A 19560-nucleotide genomic window follows, 5' to 3' on the forward strand; every position below is an offset into this window, starting at 1 on the left:
TTTTGGTGTAGTCATGATTATTTGCAACTTGTTTTGTCCACATATAGTCTATAATGATCCATATGGACGTTTTTTGGTGATGGATGTCAAGTACTTTGAGGTTTTGATATGGTTGGTAGGAATTTATGCACCAAACAATGCTAATCAACGCATTGAGTTATGGCTTTCTATGTATTCAAGGTTATCAGTGGGTCTTGCTAGTTTGTTAATGATGATTTTAATATGCGTGTTGATGCATCACAATCTACTTCACAATTCTCATCGATGGATTCTTTTGAGCAAGCAATTTGGGACAGATTTGTGTCAGAGGTTTAGAGGTTCGATGTATGGAAATGGTTGCATGGGTTTACATTTTGGTCTATGCAATATAAGGAAGCATGGAGTAGGTTGGACAGAATGTATGTTATGCATGATGAATTCCTTTTTGCTAGAGATGCTTAATATGTCAATTGTGCAAGAGGTTATGACATCATATCATTTCCCCATATGTTTTGAGTTTAATAAACATGCCGTAGTTATGTACAAAACATTGCTTTTAGGTTTAATTCTTCTTTATTATTTCATTCCTTATTTGATGCCTATATGCAACAAATTTTGCGCATGTTTTCAAAACATGTTAATTCAAAGGGATGACATGTGTGGGATATAACATTAAAAAACATTACTGATATTCACCGAATGTATGGTATGACTAATGCTAAAAGATGTAAACAATTGATTGATGAGTTTTCAAATATTCTTACATGATGCAATGTACTATTTATGAATAATCCGCATGATGAAGAGCTTATGGATCATCAAGTTTAGTTACAAGACATTGTGAAGCATTTGTATTGTCAAAGTTATCAGAAGGCAAGACTATGTCAGTTACAAGAGGGTTTTATAGATAATTAATAACAATCTCATATGTTTTTCAAGGATTAAGATCATCATATGCTCATTCGAATGTGTGGCAAATTAAGATAGGGGATGACATTGTTGTAGACCCAATCAAGGTTATTGAATTATGTTTTTCTCTTTTTAAGAATTTGATTGGGGTAGAGTTCATTATTAATGAGGATGTGTTGAAAGCACAATAAGAGTTTTATAATGTAGTTGGATTTTGAAGAAGCTGAGGTGGAAAAGGTATTGCTACACCTTCTAAATGGTAAAAGCCCTACTTAGGATGATATTACAAATGAAGTTTTTAAAAAGTATGCTTGCATGCTTAAGAGTCCATTCACGCAAATGTTTCAACAACGTTGGGATTCTAGTTTAATGTTAGAGCTGGCTCTAATGAAATTGATACCAAAGGTACTATCTTCAGAGTCATTTCATTAATGGAGGCCTATTTCATTGATGGGCAATTTGTACAAGGTGTTTGCAAAGACATTATCCAACATACTTAAGAAATTCTTAGCTCAATAGATTCATCCATCTCAATATGGTTTTATTGCAAGTGGAAATATATTGCATAATGTATTGAATGTTCAATGGCTACTGATTATGCTCGACGTACCCATCAAGAAATGATTATGGTACAATTAGATTTGGAAAAAACATATGATCATGTTAATTGGTCTTTTCTCTAAGGTGTGATGTATAATATGGGGTTTGGTCCTCGTATGTGTCGACTTATCTTTTAACTAGGGCAAAATGAAACATCTTGTGTGATGCTTAATGGTGGAGTTACTTTGAAAGTTTTTCTTACTAGATCCGTGCGGCAAGGATGTCCACTAAGTCCATTGCTATTTGCTAGTGTTACACATAATGTTGTCAAATTTTGCAGTCAGTGGTGATATTGTGGGTTTGCATCTTCCTTTTGGTGGACAATTTGTGACACAAGCATTGGCTAATGATTCGTTTATGGTTTTACAAGCCTCAAAAGAAAATCTTGAAAGGAGTATGCGAGTTTGGGATCAATTTGCCTTGGCTTCATGGTTGCATATAAATTGGAGGAAGTGTCGCTTTATTTCTTGCACAGAGAGTGATTTGGAATGTTTAGGATGGCGAGGGTCAATGATTATATGACGATCAATTTATCGGCATTGGGGTATCCATTGGGTGTTGATGTTGCAAATGTTCAATTGATTGACTGGATTGGTAGTAAATTGAAGGACAAATCTCTGTATTAGAAATCTCAATTATGGCCCTTTCATGTACGACTCAAAGTGGTGCAATATATCTTGATACCCATGCTATTATATTTTTTACCATTACTTCCTTGGACTAAGAAGGCATTACAAACATTGTTGCAACCTCTTCGGTTCATGCTATAGTGGAAGGGAGAAACAATGGGAGTTACATGGATTTCATGGAACAATTTGGCTACTCCCAAACGGTTAGGTGGTGCAACAATATTGGATTTAGAAATGCATTTGACAACTCTTTATAGAAAAGTTTTACGAGAGATATGTCAACAAGATCATCCATGGATATCTATGATGCAATATTTTATTGAGCATGAAGGATTGGTGCATGAGAAAACAAAGATTCAAGCATCGTGGTGGTCATTACTCAACGGATGTATTCCTCTAAAGATTCAACATTCTGTATGTGGACGACAGTTGGTATGGTCATGGCAAGATGCATTTTCTTTTTTGAGTGGGCAACATGAAGTGATCGAGAAATTTGTAATTCCTTACAAAATGAATTTGCTCGTTTCTTCGTAAGTGTTGTATTGGCATGAAAAAGAGAAGCTAAGATCTTAATTCAATTGTTTATTTCGATTGGGGGTTGTTCATTTGGGAGATGTGTTTGATAATGAATCACAAAGGTTGTCGGAATTTGAAGATGCCAAACGATGATTATGTATTCCCCAAAATTACGTATTCATTTCGGAGAAATTAAAAGATATACCAATTTTGCATGGATCTTTGCCATTGAAAACAAATGTTGCACTTTGGGTTGATTGATGGTTACAGGATGGTACACACTTGTTACAGGTCACTACAAATATATTGTATCATCATGCACTGGCATCATTTATCTTGGACATCTCCTAAAGTAGAAAAGGTGTGGAATGTATGTAAGTCGAATTCAAGGTGGTGGCAAATATTACAAACGTGGTTGGCATTCCCATTTGCCATTTCATGCAAAGGTATTCATATGGAGAGTCATGCTTGGTGGGATCCCATTAGGTTCAACCTTAAAGAGACAAGGACTAGGGTCAAACACCTCTTTCTTTTGCTCCATTCCATTGGAGGAAAATATACATAGGTTCATTAAATATCTTATAGCATGTATCATTTGGAAGTACTTATCGAACATTTGACAAGTTTTAACCCATTGTTATTTGAGACCTCAACAATGGGTTTTTTCTTAGTATGTGCAAAATGGTCCAAATGACAAGATGGAGATATTGTTCCAATATTTATGATATTGGGGACTACAACACAATTGGAATATTCGTAATGCTTTCATGTTTGATAGTAGACATGGGGTGAAAACCTATATGAAGAAGTTGAAAGGTATTCTTATGTGGAATTTCTGGATGTTAGAGCATGCGAGGATCATTTCCTCACATGTATATTCAGGTTTTCTAATGGCATTACCGGACATCCCTCTCCCTACATAAGATAGATGGGTAGAGGAGACTAAGAAGTGTTGTAACAAGTGGATTTTGCATACAATTAATATAATTGTGTGATTTTACCAAGAGAGAGTGAGAGAGAGTGTGTGTAAAATAGGAGATATCTATGGAGTAATAGAGAGGTGAGAAAATAGGGTTTCAAACCCAAGATGTAGTGCTAATAGTGTAAAGGACCTACCACCAAGGTAGGCTAATTACAATAAAAAGAAAAAGAGAGAGAGTTTATATCTGTGTGTTTTTCACACACTTTTATTAATATAATTGTTTGTTTTCACTGAGAGAGAGAGAGAGAGAGAGAGAGAGAGAGAGGAAAAAGTGGGTGTGTCTTAGAATATTATCTCACCAACTTGAGATTGAGAATGGTCGTACTAATGGAGTCCCTAGAGAGGAAAGGATATGTAGATTATGTCACATAGAGGTAGAGGATGAGTACCCCTTTACATGCAAGTGTCCAACTTATGCCGAGATAAGGGTAAAATACCAAGACATACTCGGACCCTCTCCCACCCTCTCCAAACTATTAGATACTCTAGAGATAAAGAAATTAGGTAGATATATCTTAGAGCTAAAACAACATAGAGAGAATAAGCTACAAAATGTTAACAATAACTTTTCTAATATTCACCAACATGTAGCCAATGAAGTTTTTCAAGGACAGGGGGAGACGATGAATGTGCACACACATGCACCACTCGACCTCTTCCTTGATGAATGTGGATACACCTCTTCCTTGATGAAGCAGAAAACCAAAGAACCAAACACCCTCGGATGCTGGGTTTCAAAGCAACGCGACGTGGTGTAGAAGCAATTAAGAAAATAAGGGAACGTGAGCTACACCGTCCAAAAGCCCTGGACCTTCTACATTGGGACCACGAGTCACACCCACATTGAAACCCTTTGACCTCCCGCTTCTTTTCGAGAAACTTGGATGGAAATGAAACTAGGCCTAGTAGATAGTCATCTCCTTTATAGAATATGGTACACCATAACACGTTTTGTACAATACTAGAACTCTTTTAGCTTAATTTTTATTTTATTTTATTTTATTTTTATTTTTGATGATTCGGTATACATCCTATTTTGTTGTAAGCCGATTGTCTCATGGGCCAAATTTGGCCTTAGAACATGTTAATATATATTTCTTTCTTTCTTTTTAAACCAAAAGAGAGAGAGAGAGAGAGAGAGAGAGAGAGAGGACACACACACACACACACACACACACACACACACACACACACACACACACACACCACTTTTTCCTCTCGTCTTGGTCCCATAGGTCAAAATTGGCCTCATCGATGATCAATATATATTGTATTGTATTCTCTTCTCCACAATTTCTCACCAATTCTTTATTGCACATTCATTTTCGTGGAGGATATAGAAACATGTTTTAGTTCCAAAGACATGACTTTTTGTTACGTGACGTGGAAACAAATGGCAACATGAACGGTGTACAAAGCCTTTATTTATGATAATACCATGTAGCTAGTGTTTGTCTTACTTCTTTGGTTTGTGAAAAAACTACAAAGTGTCACTCTTGTTTTGTTTCCATATAGTCTTGTTAAATATCCAACTAATGATTTCAATGCTTGTACGCATAAGAAAATAACGAAGTATGGCTTGCATGTTTTCAAAACTTCCTATTGATATGCTTGGTCAAAGTTTGGCTCACAATCACATCAAGGTTAAGATTGAACACGCGTCTTAAAAACATTACATCATGTGTTAGAAGCTTAGCTTGCTAATTATGATTCTAATTAGAAAGTGGACATGTTGTAATTGAGAGAAATTAGAAGCTTATAGTTTTAATGTTGATCCTAAATAGAAGTTTAATTTGTTAACTAGTGTATATTATTAGGATGATTACTACATTTTAGTGGCAAAGACAAGTGATAAATGTACACCAATGGCACCAAAATAAAAAATCACATGAAATGGCTACAATTGCCTTAAAATGAGATCAATGTACCACAATTGTGAATTTGTTTCAATTACATGTGAATGCAACAACCTGACTCAAGGATTTAGTAGGCATCAAACTCCTAAAGAGACATCAACAAACATTAGTATAGAAACGAGAGTAATTACTTGTATGTATGTATTTCATGTACAACATTATGGCATCTCTTAATATTGACGTAGTATATTTTCTTGAAAAAGAAAAAGAAAAAGGAAAATAGAAAGTGCAGTTTCGATAAAATATGGATTTTGAGAGTGCCAAAGAAACCAACACCTAGAAAACCAAACAAGGGCAGATGAAAATAATCTTCAATCAACATTTATGAAATGTTTTCATGATTTACGTGAACCTAATAAGAATTCATGGTAACCATTCCTATGAATCAAACTATTTTGTTTGAACAACTTCTACTTTAATATGATTCAAATGATAGGTTTGCTTGCTTGCATGTCTGGTATAATCTCTTAGACAAATATAGTTAATACTCAGAAAATGAGAACCATTTTGTTTGGGTTTGAATGGTGAACAAATGAGTCACTTGACTATTAGGGATCATTATGTAGTTTTACCATTGTTGCAATTGTTTCTAAACTTTAAGCTATAAAGCAATATGTGATTGAGAAGTACAATAATAAAGTTACAATTACAAATTGGCATTTGCGAAACATTTTTCATGCATTAGTTGAACCTAAAATTATTTCGGAGCAACTATATTGGCACACCAAACCAATTTCTCTTTTTCAAACTACTTCATCTTTGATTTGATTAAAATGAAGACATGGTATGATTTCTTTGAGAAATATAAGCGATGCTCCCATTATACGTTTTGTGCAATTTTTTTGTTTCTCGCCTTCCAAAATCTAACATGATAGAACACAATCTTGTTGGTTGTCTTTTCTTGGTGAAAGTAATAAACACTATCCCCTAAACAAACTACGTGATTGCTAAATAAGCAAAGATGGATAGATGAATTTTCTTATTGTCCTTGTTTAAAAATGATCAACGAGATGAAAAGTGAAAACTTCTCGTCTAGAATGTGTAGAATCGAGTGGGGACTAGACTATTGGTTTCAAGAAATTTACTAATGAATGGCGTCATGGGGGGTGCACAATAAATAAGGTTATAGAGAACCGTGTCTAAAGATTGAACCAAAAAGAGATTTGTGAGAAAAAGGTCAATGATCAATGCAAAGTCAAGACTATTTAATAAGCACAATTCTTATTCTTGAGATGATCTCGGGGTGCTTGACACTTAGCATTGTCATGTTGAGATTGATAGCATATATAAAATCACGAAATCTCGACATACGACATGTGGATGGGAAGCATAACAACATGGATGGCTTACTGTCTAGAGCTAGGTATGAAATGAAAGATGGAATGAAGATCGTAGATGAAGTTTTAGGCTTCAATTTCTTAGAGTTAGCTTGTGTAGTTCTTGAAATTAGAACAATGCCAACCCTTGCCATTTTCATGGACGAAGAGTATGAAAGAGAATGATTACAATTAGGGAAGGAGTTTCTTGAGCTTGATGGGTGCAAATGTCGGATGCCTTGTATATGAGTTATTCTTACACAAAGAAGAGTACAAAATAATGTTGCTAAGGTAGTGTGTAGAAGGGCAGAGAAATAAATATAGGTTAATGAATTCCATGACAATTTTGAAGTGGGCCATTAAGGTATCTAGTGGAATCAAAGGTTTTGGCAAAGAGGTTTACTCAAGGTTAATGGAGATGTCTACATCATGCATTTCGAAGAGAGGGTTCGATAATGTGATTGAAAGTGAACTATGGGAAAAGAGGTGTCTATCATGGACTCAAAACTGTATTTATGGTTTTGGCATGAAAAACGAAAAATTCAAACTTCAGTGCAACAAATACACTTACCCCGTTAACATCATCTGCAAGTTGTGGAAGGACTTCACATGTCAACAAGACTATAGGAGATTAGAAAATGGGGTTTAGGGTTCACAAACTTTTTGCTAGAGTATAAACATGTATTTGCCAAGAGCCATTATGACATGAAGGGCACCGACCCTATGTTTTATAACGCCACATTTAATTGCAAGAAGATGCAAAACCCATCAAGCAACAAAGCTATAGGATGAATCCCAACTACGCATTGTGGGTGAAAGAGGATATTGATAAATTGCTAAAAATTGGATTTATTAAGCCAATTAACAAAGGCTACATGGCTATCTCCAATTGTTATGCATTGTTGTCGATTACATCTACGGTGACCAACCCATTCCCACTCCTGTCTATAGATAGACACAATACTGAATGTAGTAAATGGGCACGAGATGTACTCGTTCATGTATAGATTTAACGACTACAATCAAGTGTTGATGACAATAATGAACAAGAGAGAACAACATTTGTTGAGGAATGTGGAGCACTCGTTACAATGGTAAGGATGTTTGGCCTGAAAAATACCTTGATGACTTTCCAAAGAATGGTGATGGATTTTTTTTTGGAATACATCCCAAAGTTCATGCACAAATTTCTTGATGACTTTACATTGTTCAACACTTTGCTCAAACACATGGAATACCTAACAAAGTGCTTGAAAAAGAGTTGGAAAGCATGATTAATTCTTAACCTCACAAAATGCACATTTGCCGTGGGAAGGTGGAATGCTTCTACGCCACATGGTGTCAAAAGCTAGGACGCCATTGACCTTGGGACAACACCAACAATCACGGAGGCACCAACCCCAACTAATGCAAAGGATTTGATGCGGTTCCTTAGGCAAAATCGGTGGCATAATCATGTACTTCAATTTATGAGGACTTAGCAAATATATTGGACGCAATTGTTCATGCAACACTATTCAAACAAATGGAAATGGGAAGATCTTGCTTACCATCAACTGAAACTCGTTTTCGCCACATTGGGCTAAACCATTCCACATTTTCATAGGTGCGTTTGACATTGTGATTGGGAGTATCCGGCGTCCACATCTAGGATTACAAACCTAAGAGGTTTCTAGTAGTGTACAATGCAAGTATACGATTGTTGAAGGACAAGTGCAACTAGAACACAACTAAACGGAAAGCATTAGGAATGATTTAGTCAATCCAAAAGATCCAACATTATTTGTTGGGAATAAATCCATATTTCATGTGGATCATTCCGTTGTTGTGATGTGGAGAGTGCACAGGAGGAAATAACATTAACTTGGAATATCAAAAAGGTTGAATGATACAACTAGGATATGATGAGAAGGAAATACGGTGAGTTATATTTAAATAACAAAAAGGCTTAGCTTACTTGGTAAGAGCTTGTGCTATGAGTAAGAGGTTAAGGGATTGAATCCAATTCAGCAATAGGAGATTAAGTGGACATTATGATTAGCTTTTATTTAGCATCAAGTGCTAGAAAAAGAAGAATATAGCATGCAAGAAAAGAAAAGCTGAGTAAAAAGAGAGAGTAGAGCATGCTAGGAAAAAAAACATGGTGCGCACTAAAATAAAAAAGCACCTACAATTTTATTGAGAGAGAGCCTTTTGAATAAATATTAAAATAAAAATAAAAATAAAGTTTAAAAATACCTACCTCTCTTACCGACAAATACCATTTTAAAACACTCACATACTTTAAAACTAGCGTGGATGGACATTGACATCCTTGTACACTAAACTTAGAAAACTCGGGGCAATCCATCCTCTCCGGTTCAAGTGCCTGATGGTTCCCTTTAGGTTTCCCAGGCATACGCATAACTTTGCCACACTGTCTTACTTTACCTTGTGAAGAAGCAATCAACCACTGGAAAATTGGTGCATTCGATGCTCCTCAAAGAATTTGACTTTGACATTGTGCACACTCCAGGCTTCCAAAATGTGGTGGTAGAATATTTGAGTCACATAGAAATTGTAGGCGCATCCATGAGAGCTGCAAATGATCTCCTGGATGCCATTTCATTAATTTTCCAATAATCTGGATGAGTGGATGGATGGCATGATGTTGTTTTGCACAACTAGTAGTTTCAAGATGGAACCATATAAAGACCGGTGCAAGTGGCTACCCATTTGTTCTTAATACTTCAAAATGATTGGAAATGTATTGGTTGTCAACAATGTATGCGACTCTCTAAACAACAATAATGCTTGTTGGAAGCACACCCAAGAATTGTTGGATGAAACTTTTCCAAGTGACTCAACTCCATACAATGTGGCAAGTATCTCCCATTGTAGGATTGATATAACTCAATCCTCACCCGTCATCCTTACAAATTACCCCACAACTATGGTAATGGTTATGCTCGTAACATAAATCCACCAAAAGAACATGCAAGGAATTTTAAAGAAGTTCATCATTAATCATCAGACGGATTGGCATCTACAATTCCAATCCACGGCGTGGGCCAACACACAAAAGTAGCTTAGGGGTTTTGCCATTATGACTGGTGTACGGCTTGGAAGGAGTGGTTTTGATGGAATATGCCGTCCCAAGTCTACACATAGCAGTGCGCTCGATTGGATGATGACACAAGTGATTGAGAAAGGAAGCCAGAGTTGCTCAAGTTGGATGAGCAACGACAAGCAAATTTGATCATTTGCGAGGTCCAACAACCAGGACATGCTGGTTGGATGAATTGGCATCCCAAAAAACGTGAAAAGAAACTATCACTAAGGGCAATGGTGTTAGTATTTCAATCACGTTCAGAATTAATGTTTGGTAAACTGATTTTGTGCGGAATAAACCATTTTCCAACTATTCAAACACAAGCAAGTGGAACATTTCAATTAAGAACATTGCAAGGTCAATATGTACTGAAGCTCGAAAATAGCTTTAAATTATGCAGGTACCACGGTGAGCTACCAATCAACCCATTTCAAGCAATGATCAAACATAATCAAGTTTTTGCTGCAATCACCAAGTGTTGGAGTGAGGATGAAGCAATTGAGAACCTGTTTTGAACCCACAACAAAAAAATGTTGAATACGCAAACACAAACAAAGGTTTTGGTGGCATAATTAGAATTGCATCACTTTTGACCTATTTACATCCTATTGTTTGTGGGAATTAGGTTTTTCACCTTTCACACTCTGTATCAATCTCCCACTAAAGACCAAAAGTTGGCGAAATTGATGGGAAGATTGTACAAGACCTAAACATGTTACACAATATACACCAGACAAATTGTGTAATATGAAGAACTAAGTGATTCCCATCAAGTGACAACAATATACGCTAGGGAATTACATTTTTGGCCTTTCACATGCTATGTATCCATGTCCCATTAAAGGCCAAAATTTGATGAAATTGATGGGAAGATTGCACAAGACCTACACATGTTACACAGTTTACACAAGGGAAAAACTGTGTAACTTGAAGAACTAAGTGATTCCCAACGTGTCATGCAGTGGATCTTTCATCAATGCATCAACGCCATTTTCTTGAGAAACAACCTTCTCAAGATTAATGCAACCAATGTCTATGCATTCCTGGATGAAATGCTATCACACTCCAATGTGCTTGGGCTTTGCATGATAAACCGGATTTTTGGCCAATGCAATTGCACTATGACTGTCACAAAACAATATGCTTTTGCTCATGAACTCCTTTTCATCATCAGATTTGGAACATTCATTTTTGCCTAGTTTTACATGCATAGATAATGGTGAACTCAAAGGTTTTGCACTGTCCAGAGTAATCCTCTTGAGTATTTTGGATATATACCCATGCTAAGCATGTGTTTTGCATTTCCCAATATTTTCATGTTAAATTTTGACTCAGTTTTGTCTTTAGATAACCCATCCTTGTTTTTATCGACGATGAGTATGCCATCTATATAGAGTATTAAAATCACATATGTGCCATCTAGAGATTTCTTCGTATAGAGACACAAGTCTTCATTGCTCCTGTTATAATCTTGGGACCTCATAAAAGCATCAAATTTTTGATACCACTTTCGAGAAATTGGTTATGGGCATACAAATTTTCCTTAAGCTAGCATACCAAATGCATTTTTCCATGAACCTCACAATCCTTCATTTGATCCATATAGATATCCTCATTGACTTCTCAATGCAAAAAAATAGTTGTTACATCCATTTGAAATAACTGAAAAACTTTTTAGCAACCAATATGAGCATCAAGCCAACATAGTCATCTTGAATACTGGAGAGAATATTTCATCGAAATGGACTCCTTGTTCTTGATTAGAGCATTTTGCCACATTACAAGCTTAATACTTAGGAAGATCACCCATTTACATGGTAGCGCTTTCCTACCTTTTGGAAAAGGCACGAAAACTCAAGTTTCATTCTTAAGAATACTATCCAATTCACTCTACATTGACACTTTCACTTAGCATGATGATGGACCGATATGGCTTCATGATAGCATTTAAGGTTCATCTGTATCTGTTAGCATTACAAAATCAGTAAATCTGCGAGGTGATTTGGAGACACACATTAATCTTTTTAATCTTCTTAATGATCCGCGAGTCATGAATACCATCAGGTTATGCATAGGAAACACCTTATTTCTGAAGATAATCATGTTGAATATCATCATTCTAAAATTCATCACGTTGAGCATCATGTAGATGTATCTACATTAGTGGAAATTTTCTATTTTACCTTAACAGAGGTATACCTTCCTTAAATACTTGCTTTCGACACCTAGGAGCGTTTGACTCCGACGATCTTTCGACTCTGATGAGCCTTCGTGTCTAACGATCTTTCGATTCCTAGGAGATTTTGACTCAGATGATCATTCGACTTTGACATCCTCTTTGGTTCAAGTCCTCGGTGATCCCGCTCAAGTAGCACACATATGCATGTAACTTCGCAACAACACACCACCAAAAGATTTTATGGGCATAGGGCCACAAACATCCATGTGAATAAGATCCCATGGTTGAGTGGATGAGTTGATGTGGGTCTTATATGCATTTCTGATTTGCTTGCCATGTTGGCAATGTTCACAAAATGCAAAATCAGAAAATGACAACTTAGGTAAGTGGCCATAACAAGAAAGAATTTCCCTGCCATTTCATAACATATAGCCTAAATGATCATGCCAAATGCATGTCATAAGTTGTTCTAGGACAATTAGAAGATGTTCCTTTTGATGAACGAATAGTGAATAAAGGGAACCACCTTTATTCCCTCTTTCAATAATCATATTTCCTTTTGTTATATGAAAGGATTGGGAATCAAATATTACCTTATAGCCATTGTCATTAAGCTGAACAACATACATCAAACTACGTGTTAGTTAGGGGACATGGCATACATTTTTCATGGTAAGATGAGAACCATCGTTAAAAAGTATTAAAATATCTCCAATACCAATCACATTGTCCCAATGATGTGAATCTCCAAGTGCTAAGTGACTTGGCTTGAACCACTCTCTATGTGGAGTCACATGAAATGATGCACTAAAGTCCAACAACCATGTATGGGAGGGAGAAAAACCATATTCACCCCAGTATGTGTAGTAACATCATCTATTGGAACTAAAAGAACCACTCCATGAGGTACTTGAAACCTCAGACATTTCAGAAGCCATCAGATGGTAATGAGACTTCATCGATTGCAAACCTAAGCACTTAACAATAGTTGGGACGCTACTTGCTAGCCGCTCTCAAGCACAACTATCACAGTGGGACAAAACTACGTATGTCCCCAAAAGCAACCACCCATTGACATATCAGCCCTAAGCCAAGGATCAATGGAGATAGACTAACACACAACTTCCATTTCACAATCTCAAATCAAGTGAGCATGCAATTAACATGCAACTTCTCTGCCACAATATAGTGCACAATGGCAAACACTCATCTCTTTGTAATCTAGGAGCAAGTAAATCCGTATTTATTGCTGGAAGACCGAGAGAAAAATACCTCTTGGGATTTATGAAAAATGTGGCTGAAGAGTTCTTGTAGCAGCAAGGATGTGGCAAGGGTTACCACACTTGGCTGAAGACAATGACACCGCCTTCATGTCTGTCTATCCGTTTGTGCACAGGCAACATATATACAAAGAAGAAGAAGCCATTTCTATGGTCTTCTCTTGGCTGGCTCCCATCGATTTGATAACAATTGTTGGAGCAAGGATGAAGCATCTGAGCAGATTTTCTGAGCCTGCAACACAAGATAATGCACACTAAGTTTTTTGGGCATAATTAGCCTTGCATCATTTTTGACCTATACATATACATCCTACTATTTGTAGGAATTACATTTTTGGCCCTACACACTATGTATCACTTAGGGACTTATACACCCATGAACATTGATATTTTCATGGGTGGGATATATTAGGGTTACTTACTCGCCACATACTGCTAGACACTACAATTTGTGCTCCTCCATCTTATTCCTAGCAATATCGTCGTGGAGACATCACAACTAGCAGAATGGACATAAGAGCTAGCACACCTTCAAGATAAACAAAAAGCCGCACAACATTGTGATGGATGACAAAATCACCACGTGTACGAAATCGGGTAGCCTATTGCCGAGAGGTTTCTCAAAGGAGCACAAAATATTCATCAAGAATGGAGCACAGTCAAGAAGCAAGTGCAAGCAAGTGGCATTTGGATTCCAAATTGGTGTGCGAAAACTCTCACTAGATGGAGGAATCCTCAAAAACCTTGATATGTTTATGGGTTCATTGGCTTCTTTCGTAGCTATCCATCAAGTGTGCCAAGTGTTAAGGAATGGAATATAGTACCTATTTTACTATTAATTTTAATTTCCAAATATTATGTATTTCGCCCAAATATGCATGATTACCTAATTGCACATGTCTGTATATTTCATGTCCATTTGTTCCAACAATTATTTATTATTGTACACTAGTTTGTATATTTTTCATGTCCATTCTTATTAGTGGTTATTTTTTCTGGAATTTTGTATATAAAGCCCCATTCTCTCGTTAATACAAGAGAAGAAATTATACCGCTTATATATTTAATTCTATGTAATCCATTGTTTTTTGTAGTTAATTATCTAGCTGATAACAAGTTTCTAGGTCACTCCCAATATGATAGAGAGACGTACATGAGCACCATGAGAAGTGACTTGTTAAATTCCCATGCTTAACTATAAATTGGCCTTTGTTAGCCATTGTCTTCTTTGAGGATGGTCTATTCTTGCTAGTTTTGATGGGTTTGGAACTATCCACAAATGCTTGGTTTGTATCTCTTGCATAGCCAACTATTTCTAAATTAAGGTTGTGTGTATGTTAAAAACCTACACCTTATGATAAATGAGATTGGAATCATCAACACTTATTTCTCCCTTAATGTTTTGCCTTTGGTCACTCATCGTGGAGCTAATGGGCTTGGCATCTCTTGCTTGACGGCCTCCATTAAAATATATGGCTATACGTAAGGGACTAAAATGTTATAATAAATTAGGCTATGGAATTCTTAATATTATATCTTCCTTAAAAAATTCATTATTTTTTTGGCATCTCTTCATGTACAACAAGCTTCCACACTTCCTTTGCCATATACTAGTTCTTGAATTTCTAGTCATGTCTAGCTACATCAAAAGATGGAAACAACCACAATTTTACCGTGCAAACAAAATTTATTAAAATTGCAGAAACATATCATTCGCAATTGTCGAAATCGATGCATTCACATCATGGATTTCACTTTACAAAAATTGTAAAATTTACGATAATTTATCGTGTATTCCGTTGTACCATGGCCTATTTTTATTTGAGAAGAGATTCCCTTTATGAGCTATGTTGATCGCTTTGTAGACATGTTGGCTCATTTTTTACTGCAATTGTATGTTTTTCTTTGTGGCAATATATATTCAAACGCGAACGTGTGGGGGAAATTGTATGCTCTCATTACCTTAGACCTTAATGCAAGTTCAAAACTCAATCTCGAATGTGGCGATTGTAAACTTATTTACATTAGGAGTACAAAAACAAGATCAAAATGAATTATAAACGTTCAATGAATAAAATAATGTGAATGTGGTAAAATTATCATTTCATTTTTTTGTTTTTTTTTGTTTTTTTTTGGGGGGGGGGGGGGGGGGGGGGCGTCCTATTCATGGAAGTAAAGACAATGAAATCTCCAAATTACTCTTGCTTTGAGGCGTCACAATAATACCCACAAATAAAACATGAGAAAGTTGTTGGTACCACAACAAATGGATCCTAATACTTATTTATCTATCTACAAGACACACACACACACACACACACACACACACACCCCTTATATCATGATAATTATGGGTTTGTGGGAAATGGAGATATCGTGGATTGGAGAACCAATTTTATTTTTAATGTCTATTTGATGGTGTGCACGATGTACAAATGAAATGATTTGAATGAATGAATACCCATTCCATTTCATTCCTTTTTCTTTAGCTTCCAAACCTTCACATATGCTAGCAATATGGAGGAAGTAGAAGGGGGTGCTCTAGAAGGGGAAGATTATATATTCAAGATCATATTGACCGGTGAATCCGGGGTAGGGAAATCAAACCTCATGTCGAGATTCGCCAAGAACGAGTTCCATATCAACACCAAAGCAACCATTGGGGTAGAATTCCAAACCCAAAGTTTGAAGGTTGAAGGGAAGAGGATCAAGGCTCAGATCTGGGACACGGCAGGACAAGAGCGATTTCGTGCTGTCACATCCGCTTACTACCGAGGTGCAGTTGGTGCTCTCATCGTCTATGACATCACTCGTCGGCACACATTTGAGTGTGTCCGACGTTGGCTCGACGAACTCCATCGTAAGTTGTTTCTTAAGACAAAAGAAAATCTTTCATCACACTAAATTTATTTGGATCTCTTTGTGGTATTTATTTAGATGGAGGCATAATGTAATCCTCTTTTGAAACACTCATTGGCCAAATTCACTTGCCATATAACAACTAGGAACATCTTAAAGCCAAGTTTTTATCTTAATCCTTAAGTCTTATTGGTTGACCATGTGTCAAACTAGAAATGTCTCAAGACATAATTTCCCATTATGATTCCCATACGTGGGATTAAGAACTTAACATTATGACTTTCTAAGTTGGTATTTTTTGCTAACTAATTTCAATTGAGTTACACATATTTTACAATCGATAACATCCATGATTGTAGTTGAAGTGTTTGCATTAGTGCCTTCATTGTTTACAACATCACTTGTCGACAAGTTTGTTGTATCTATATTGGCTTGATGAACTTTGATGTAAGTTCTAGACTTCTTTCATTGGTCTAAATCTAGTTAATATATGATACAATTCCCATGGTGTAGATTGGACACAATGTTTGTCTCTTTCACTTGCCATATTATTGGTGGAAGTCTTAAATATGGTTCCTACATTGGGGATTAGAATGTAGCATTATGAACTAATATTGTGGATTAGGACCTAACAATATGAGGTAACATGGTATCCACATTAGGGGTTTGGACCTAATATGATCTCTACATTGTGTGTCAGGAATTGCCGCATTGTGGACTAAGACATAAAATTGTGAACTTTGCATTTATAAAAGCTCATAATGTTGAATACCTTAGGGAAAGGAAACCCAAGGGAGAGAAAAAACCGCTCTGCAAACTGACACAAATGGTTAACTATTAGTGTCCTCATGTAATGTTGTGACAACTCTAACAATATACCCAAGAACAAATCTCAATAGTTTTGCATATTTGAAAGAATGTCAAAACGTTGGCATTAATTAACTAATGCTCTACCTAGGCGTCACAAATTACCGGAACCAATCAATTACTAGGACTTAAGTCTCATAAAATGGGTATTGTGAACTACTTATAAGATGCAAAGCTCATGCTCATTATCATGAATTATGTTCATGGCTACCTTTTTAAAAAATCCTATCTTCAAGAATGGGAATTGTATTTTTTATTTAGATATAAGTACATAAATCATGAGTGAACTCAAGTGGTCAATATGCAAACTTTAATCTTAGAGTAGGTCTACAATCATAACCTAAAAATATTTTTCTCATACAATAACAATCATTTTGGTATGCCAAAAGGCAGTTACCACAAATGGTTGACTTGATTATGTGAAGCTTAGCATGCTTCACATAAGGCATGTTGATTTGTATGAGCAATACAAAGGAAACTCTAGTAAATCATTATTTCCATGTCAAACAAGGGATTTCATGCCAATGCATCAAAATAATGCTACTAACTCCAAACTATAAATCAAACGTTAGCACTGATCATTTGAGTAAGTAAAATGAAGACCAGAACTAGTAGAATGGAGAACAAAATACTAAGCGAATATATTGATATATACAACATTAACTATAGATTTATTTATTATCTCTAAGAAAGCTTCACATCTTCAAGAAAGATCCATTCAAAACCCATTCAACAAAGATTACGGTCAAACATATACACCCCCAATAGTCTAAACTGCATGTGCATCATGAAGATATTTGGCATAGTATATATTATGCCAAGGATTGAAGTAGCCTAGCTAGTTCTTGTTGATAGAGATCATGAATCGAACTGATATCACAATGGAAATGTACAAATGGCAAACATTTGATTATTTTATCTTTCAATGACCGTAATGCTTTGCATCGTGTTTTCATCTTACATCAATAATGTGTTTTTGTCCATAAATGTATGTGCAATTGATTTATTTATTATTCTCCAAAGGAGTAATTTAGGTTTAGTTCTATCGTGCAATACATGTCACTTGGTATACTAAGAATGCTGGATTTGCATTTATATTCTAATATTTTAGTTGATTATGGCGATGCAAATGAACTAAAATATTAGATTTTTAAACTTATTTTCTTTATATGTTTTGCTTTTCTCTTCATTTTGCATATTAGTCCATGCAAATTCAAATGGTGCTCCATTGGTGATGCTTGTTGGAAATAAATGTGATCTTCAACATATAAGACAAGTTTCACGAGAAGAAGGTCAATCCTTTGCAAATAAAGAGGATTTGTTATTCATGGAGGCTTCAGCTCTTGATACAACAAATGTAGCAAAAGCATTTCAAACTGTGATAAGGGAGGTATACAAAAATGTTAGCAGGAATGTATTAACAACCAACGGTACCAACATGTCTTCTTCTTCTTCATTGAGGCCCATCGGTAGTACCAAGGTAGTAACATTTCAACAAGATTATGAAGATGCAAATGAAATGAAGTCACGTCCTAAATCCAAGTGTTGCTCTGCATGAGTTTCTCTCTATAATTCTTAGCATCAAGATGCGATATTGTAACCTAAGAATCAACATTTCACGAGTTCTTTGTGCAAACACTTTCTTTAGACGTTGAATTGGTATCATGTTTGATATTTATATGTTAGACTTAAACGATATAGAACATTTTGATGACTATAACCAAAATCCTATTTTAATATGAGACACTTGAATAGAAAGAATAAGATGGATGGTATGACACTCACCACCCATGTATCATCATCATCTTCTTCACTATGGCTAATTGGAAGTAGCAAGATAATGACATTTCAACAACATTACAAAGTCTACATGTCATTGACGTGAAATCGTGTAGTCAAATATAAGAGTTGCACCATTCATAATATCGATACGTATACTGAGAATCAAACCATTGATTTAATGTGAGATTACATTCAAAATATGTTGTCTTAGACATTAAAGAGATTACAATATTGTCAAATACTTGGACTTATTCTTTGTCTTTAGCTAGCCCTCTACCTCTTGTATGTCAATCTTTTATAACTTGCATATGAAAAATCAACCCAATGGCTTGTTCATGGTTATGTTGTGACACTTGGATGTTGTATTGTGACCTTCATTTGTATGTGCTAGCTTATGTATGGTGTTTCGCTTTCCTTGTATCAATCTTAGCCATCCCAAGCACCTTTCCCTCTTTCTTTTCATTGTCTCTCCTGTGTCTGTCCCTATTTTGAATAGAGAACCTTCGCTTTGGTCTATGATAATCCTTTGGTAGTGGGTCCAAGCTCCAAATGATTATGCACAATGATCCCTCTGAAGTAGTCGATTAGTTTTATTTAAGAGATGGAAAGTTATGTGCATTTGCCAAATTTGCATTAGATTTTTTTCTACCATGGC

The 19560-nt window shown here is 35.9% G+C and overlaps 1 protein-coding gene across 1 annotated transcript; it reads left to right on the forward strand.

The window, feature by feature from the left end:
• The first annotated feature begins 15750 nt into the window (after positions 1–15750).
• On the forward strand, positions 15751–18801 carry LOC147855630 (ras-related protein RABA5c-like). The gene is made up of 2 exons (XM_087330337.1): positions 15751–16257; positions 18326–18801. The coding sequence occupies exons 1-2, from the start codon at positions 15915–15917 to the stop codon at positions 18679–18681; spliced, it is 699 nt and encodes a 232-aa protein (XP_087186463.1). The 5' UTR covers positions 15751–15914; the 3' UTR covers positions 18682–18801.
• Positions 18802–19560: the final 759 nt, after the last annotated feature.

This window comes from Azolla caroliniana, unplaced genomic scaffold (genome assembly GCF_043228905.1).
Source record: "Azolla caroliniana isolate FFs.n. ecotype wild unplaced genomic scaffold, voAzoCaro1.0.p SCAF_14, whole genome shotgun sequence".
NCBI lineage: Eukaryota > Viridiplantae > Streptophyta > Polypodiopsida > Salviniales > Salviniaceae > Azolla > Azolla caroliniana.

What these genes read in the sequence shown, in the direction of transcription:
- LOC147855630 (XM_087330337.1), top strand. Translation starts at nt 15,915, where the DNA reads ATGGAGGAAGTAGAAGGGGGTGCTCTAGAAGGGGAAGATTATATATTC. An exon ending in TTGGCTCGACGAACTCCATC is followed by an intron (nt 16,258 to 18,325) that starts GTAAGTTGTTTC and finishes TTTGCATATTAG; the next exon opens with TCCATGCAAATTCAAATGGT.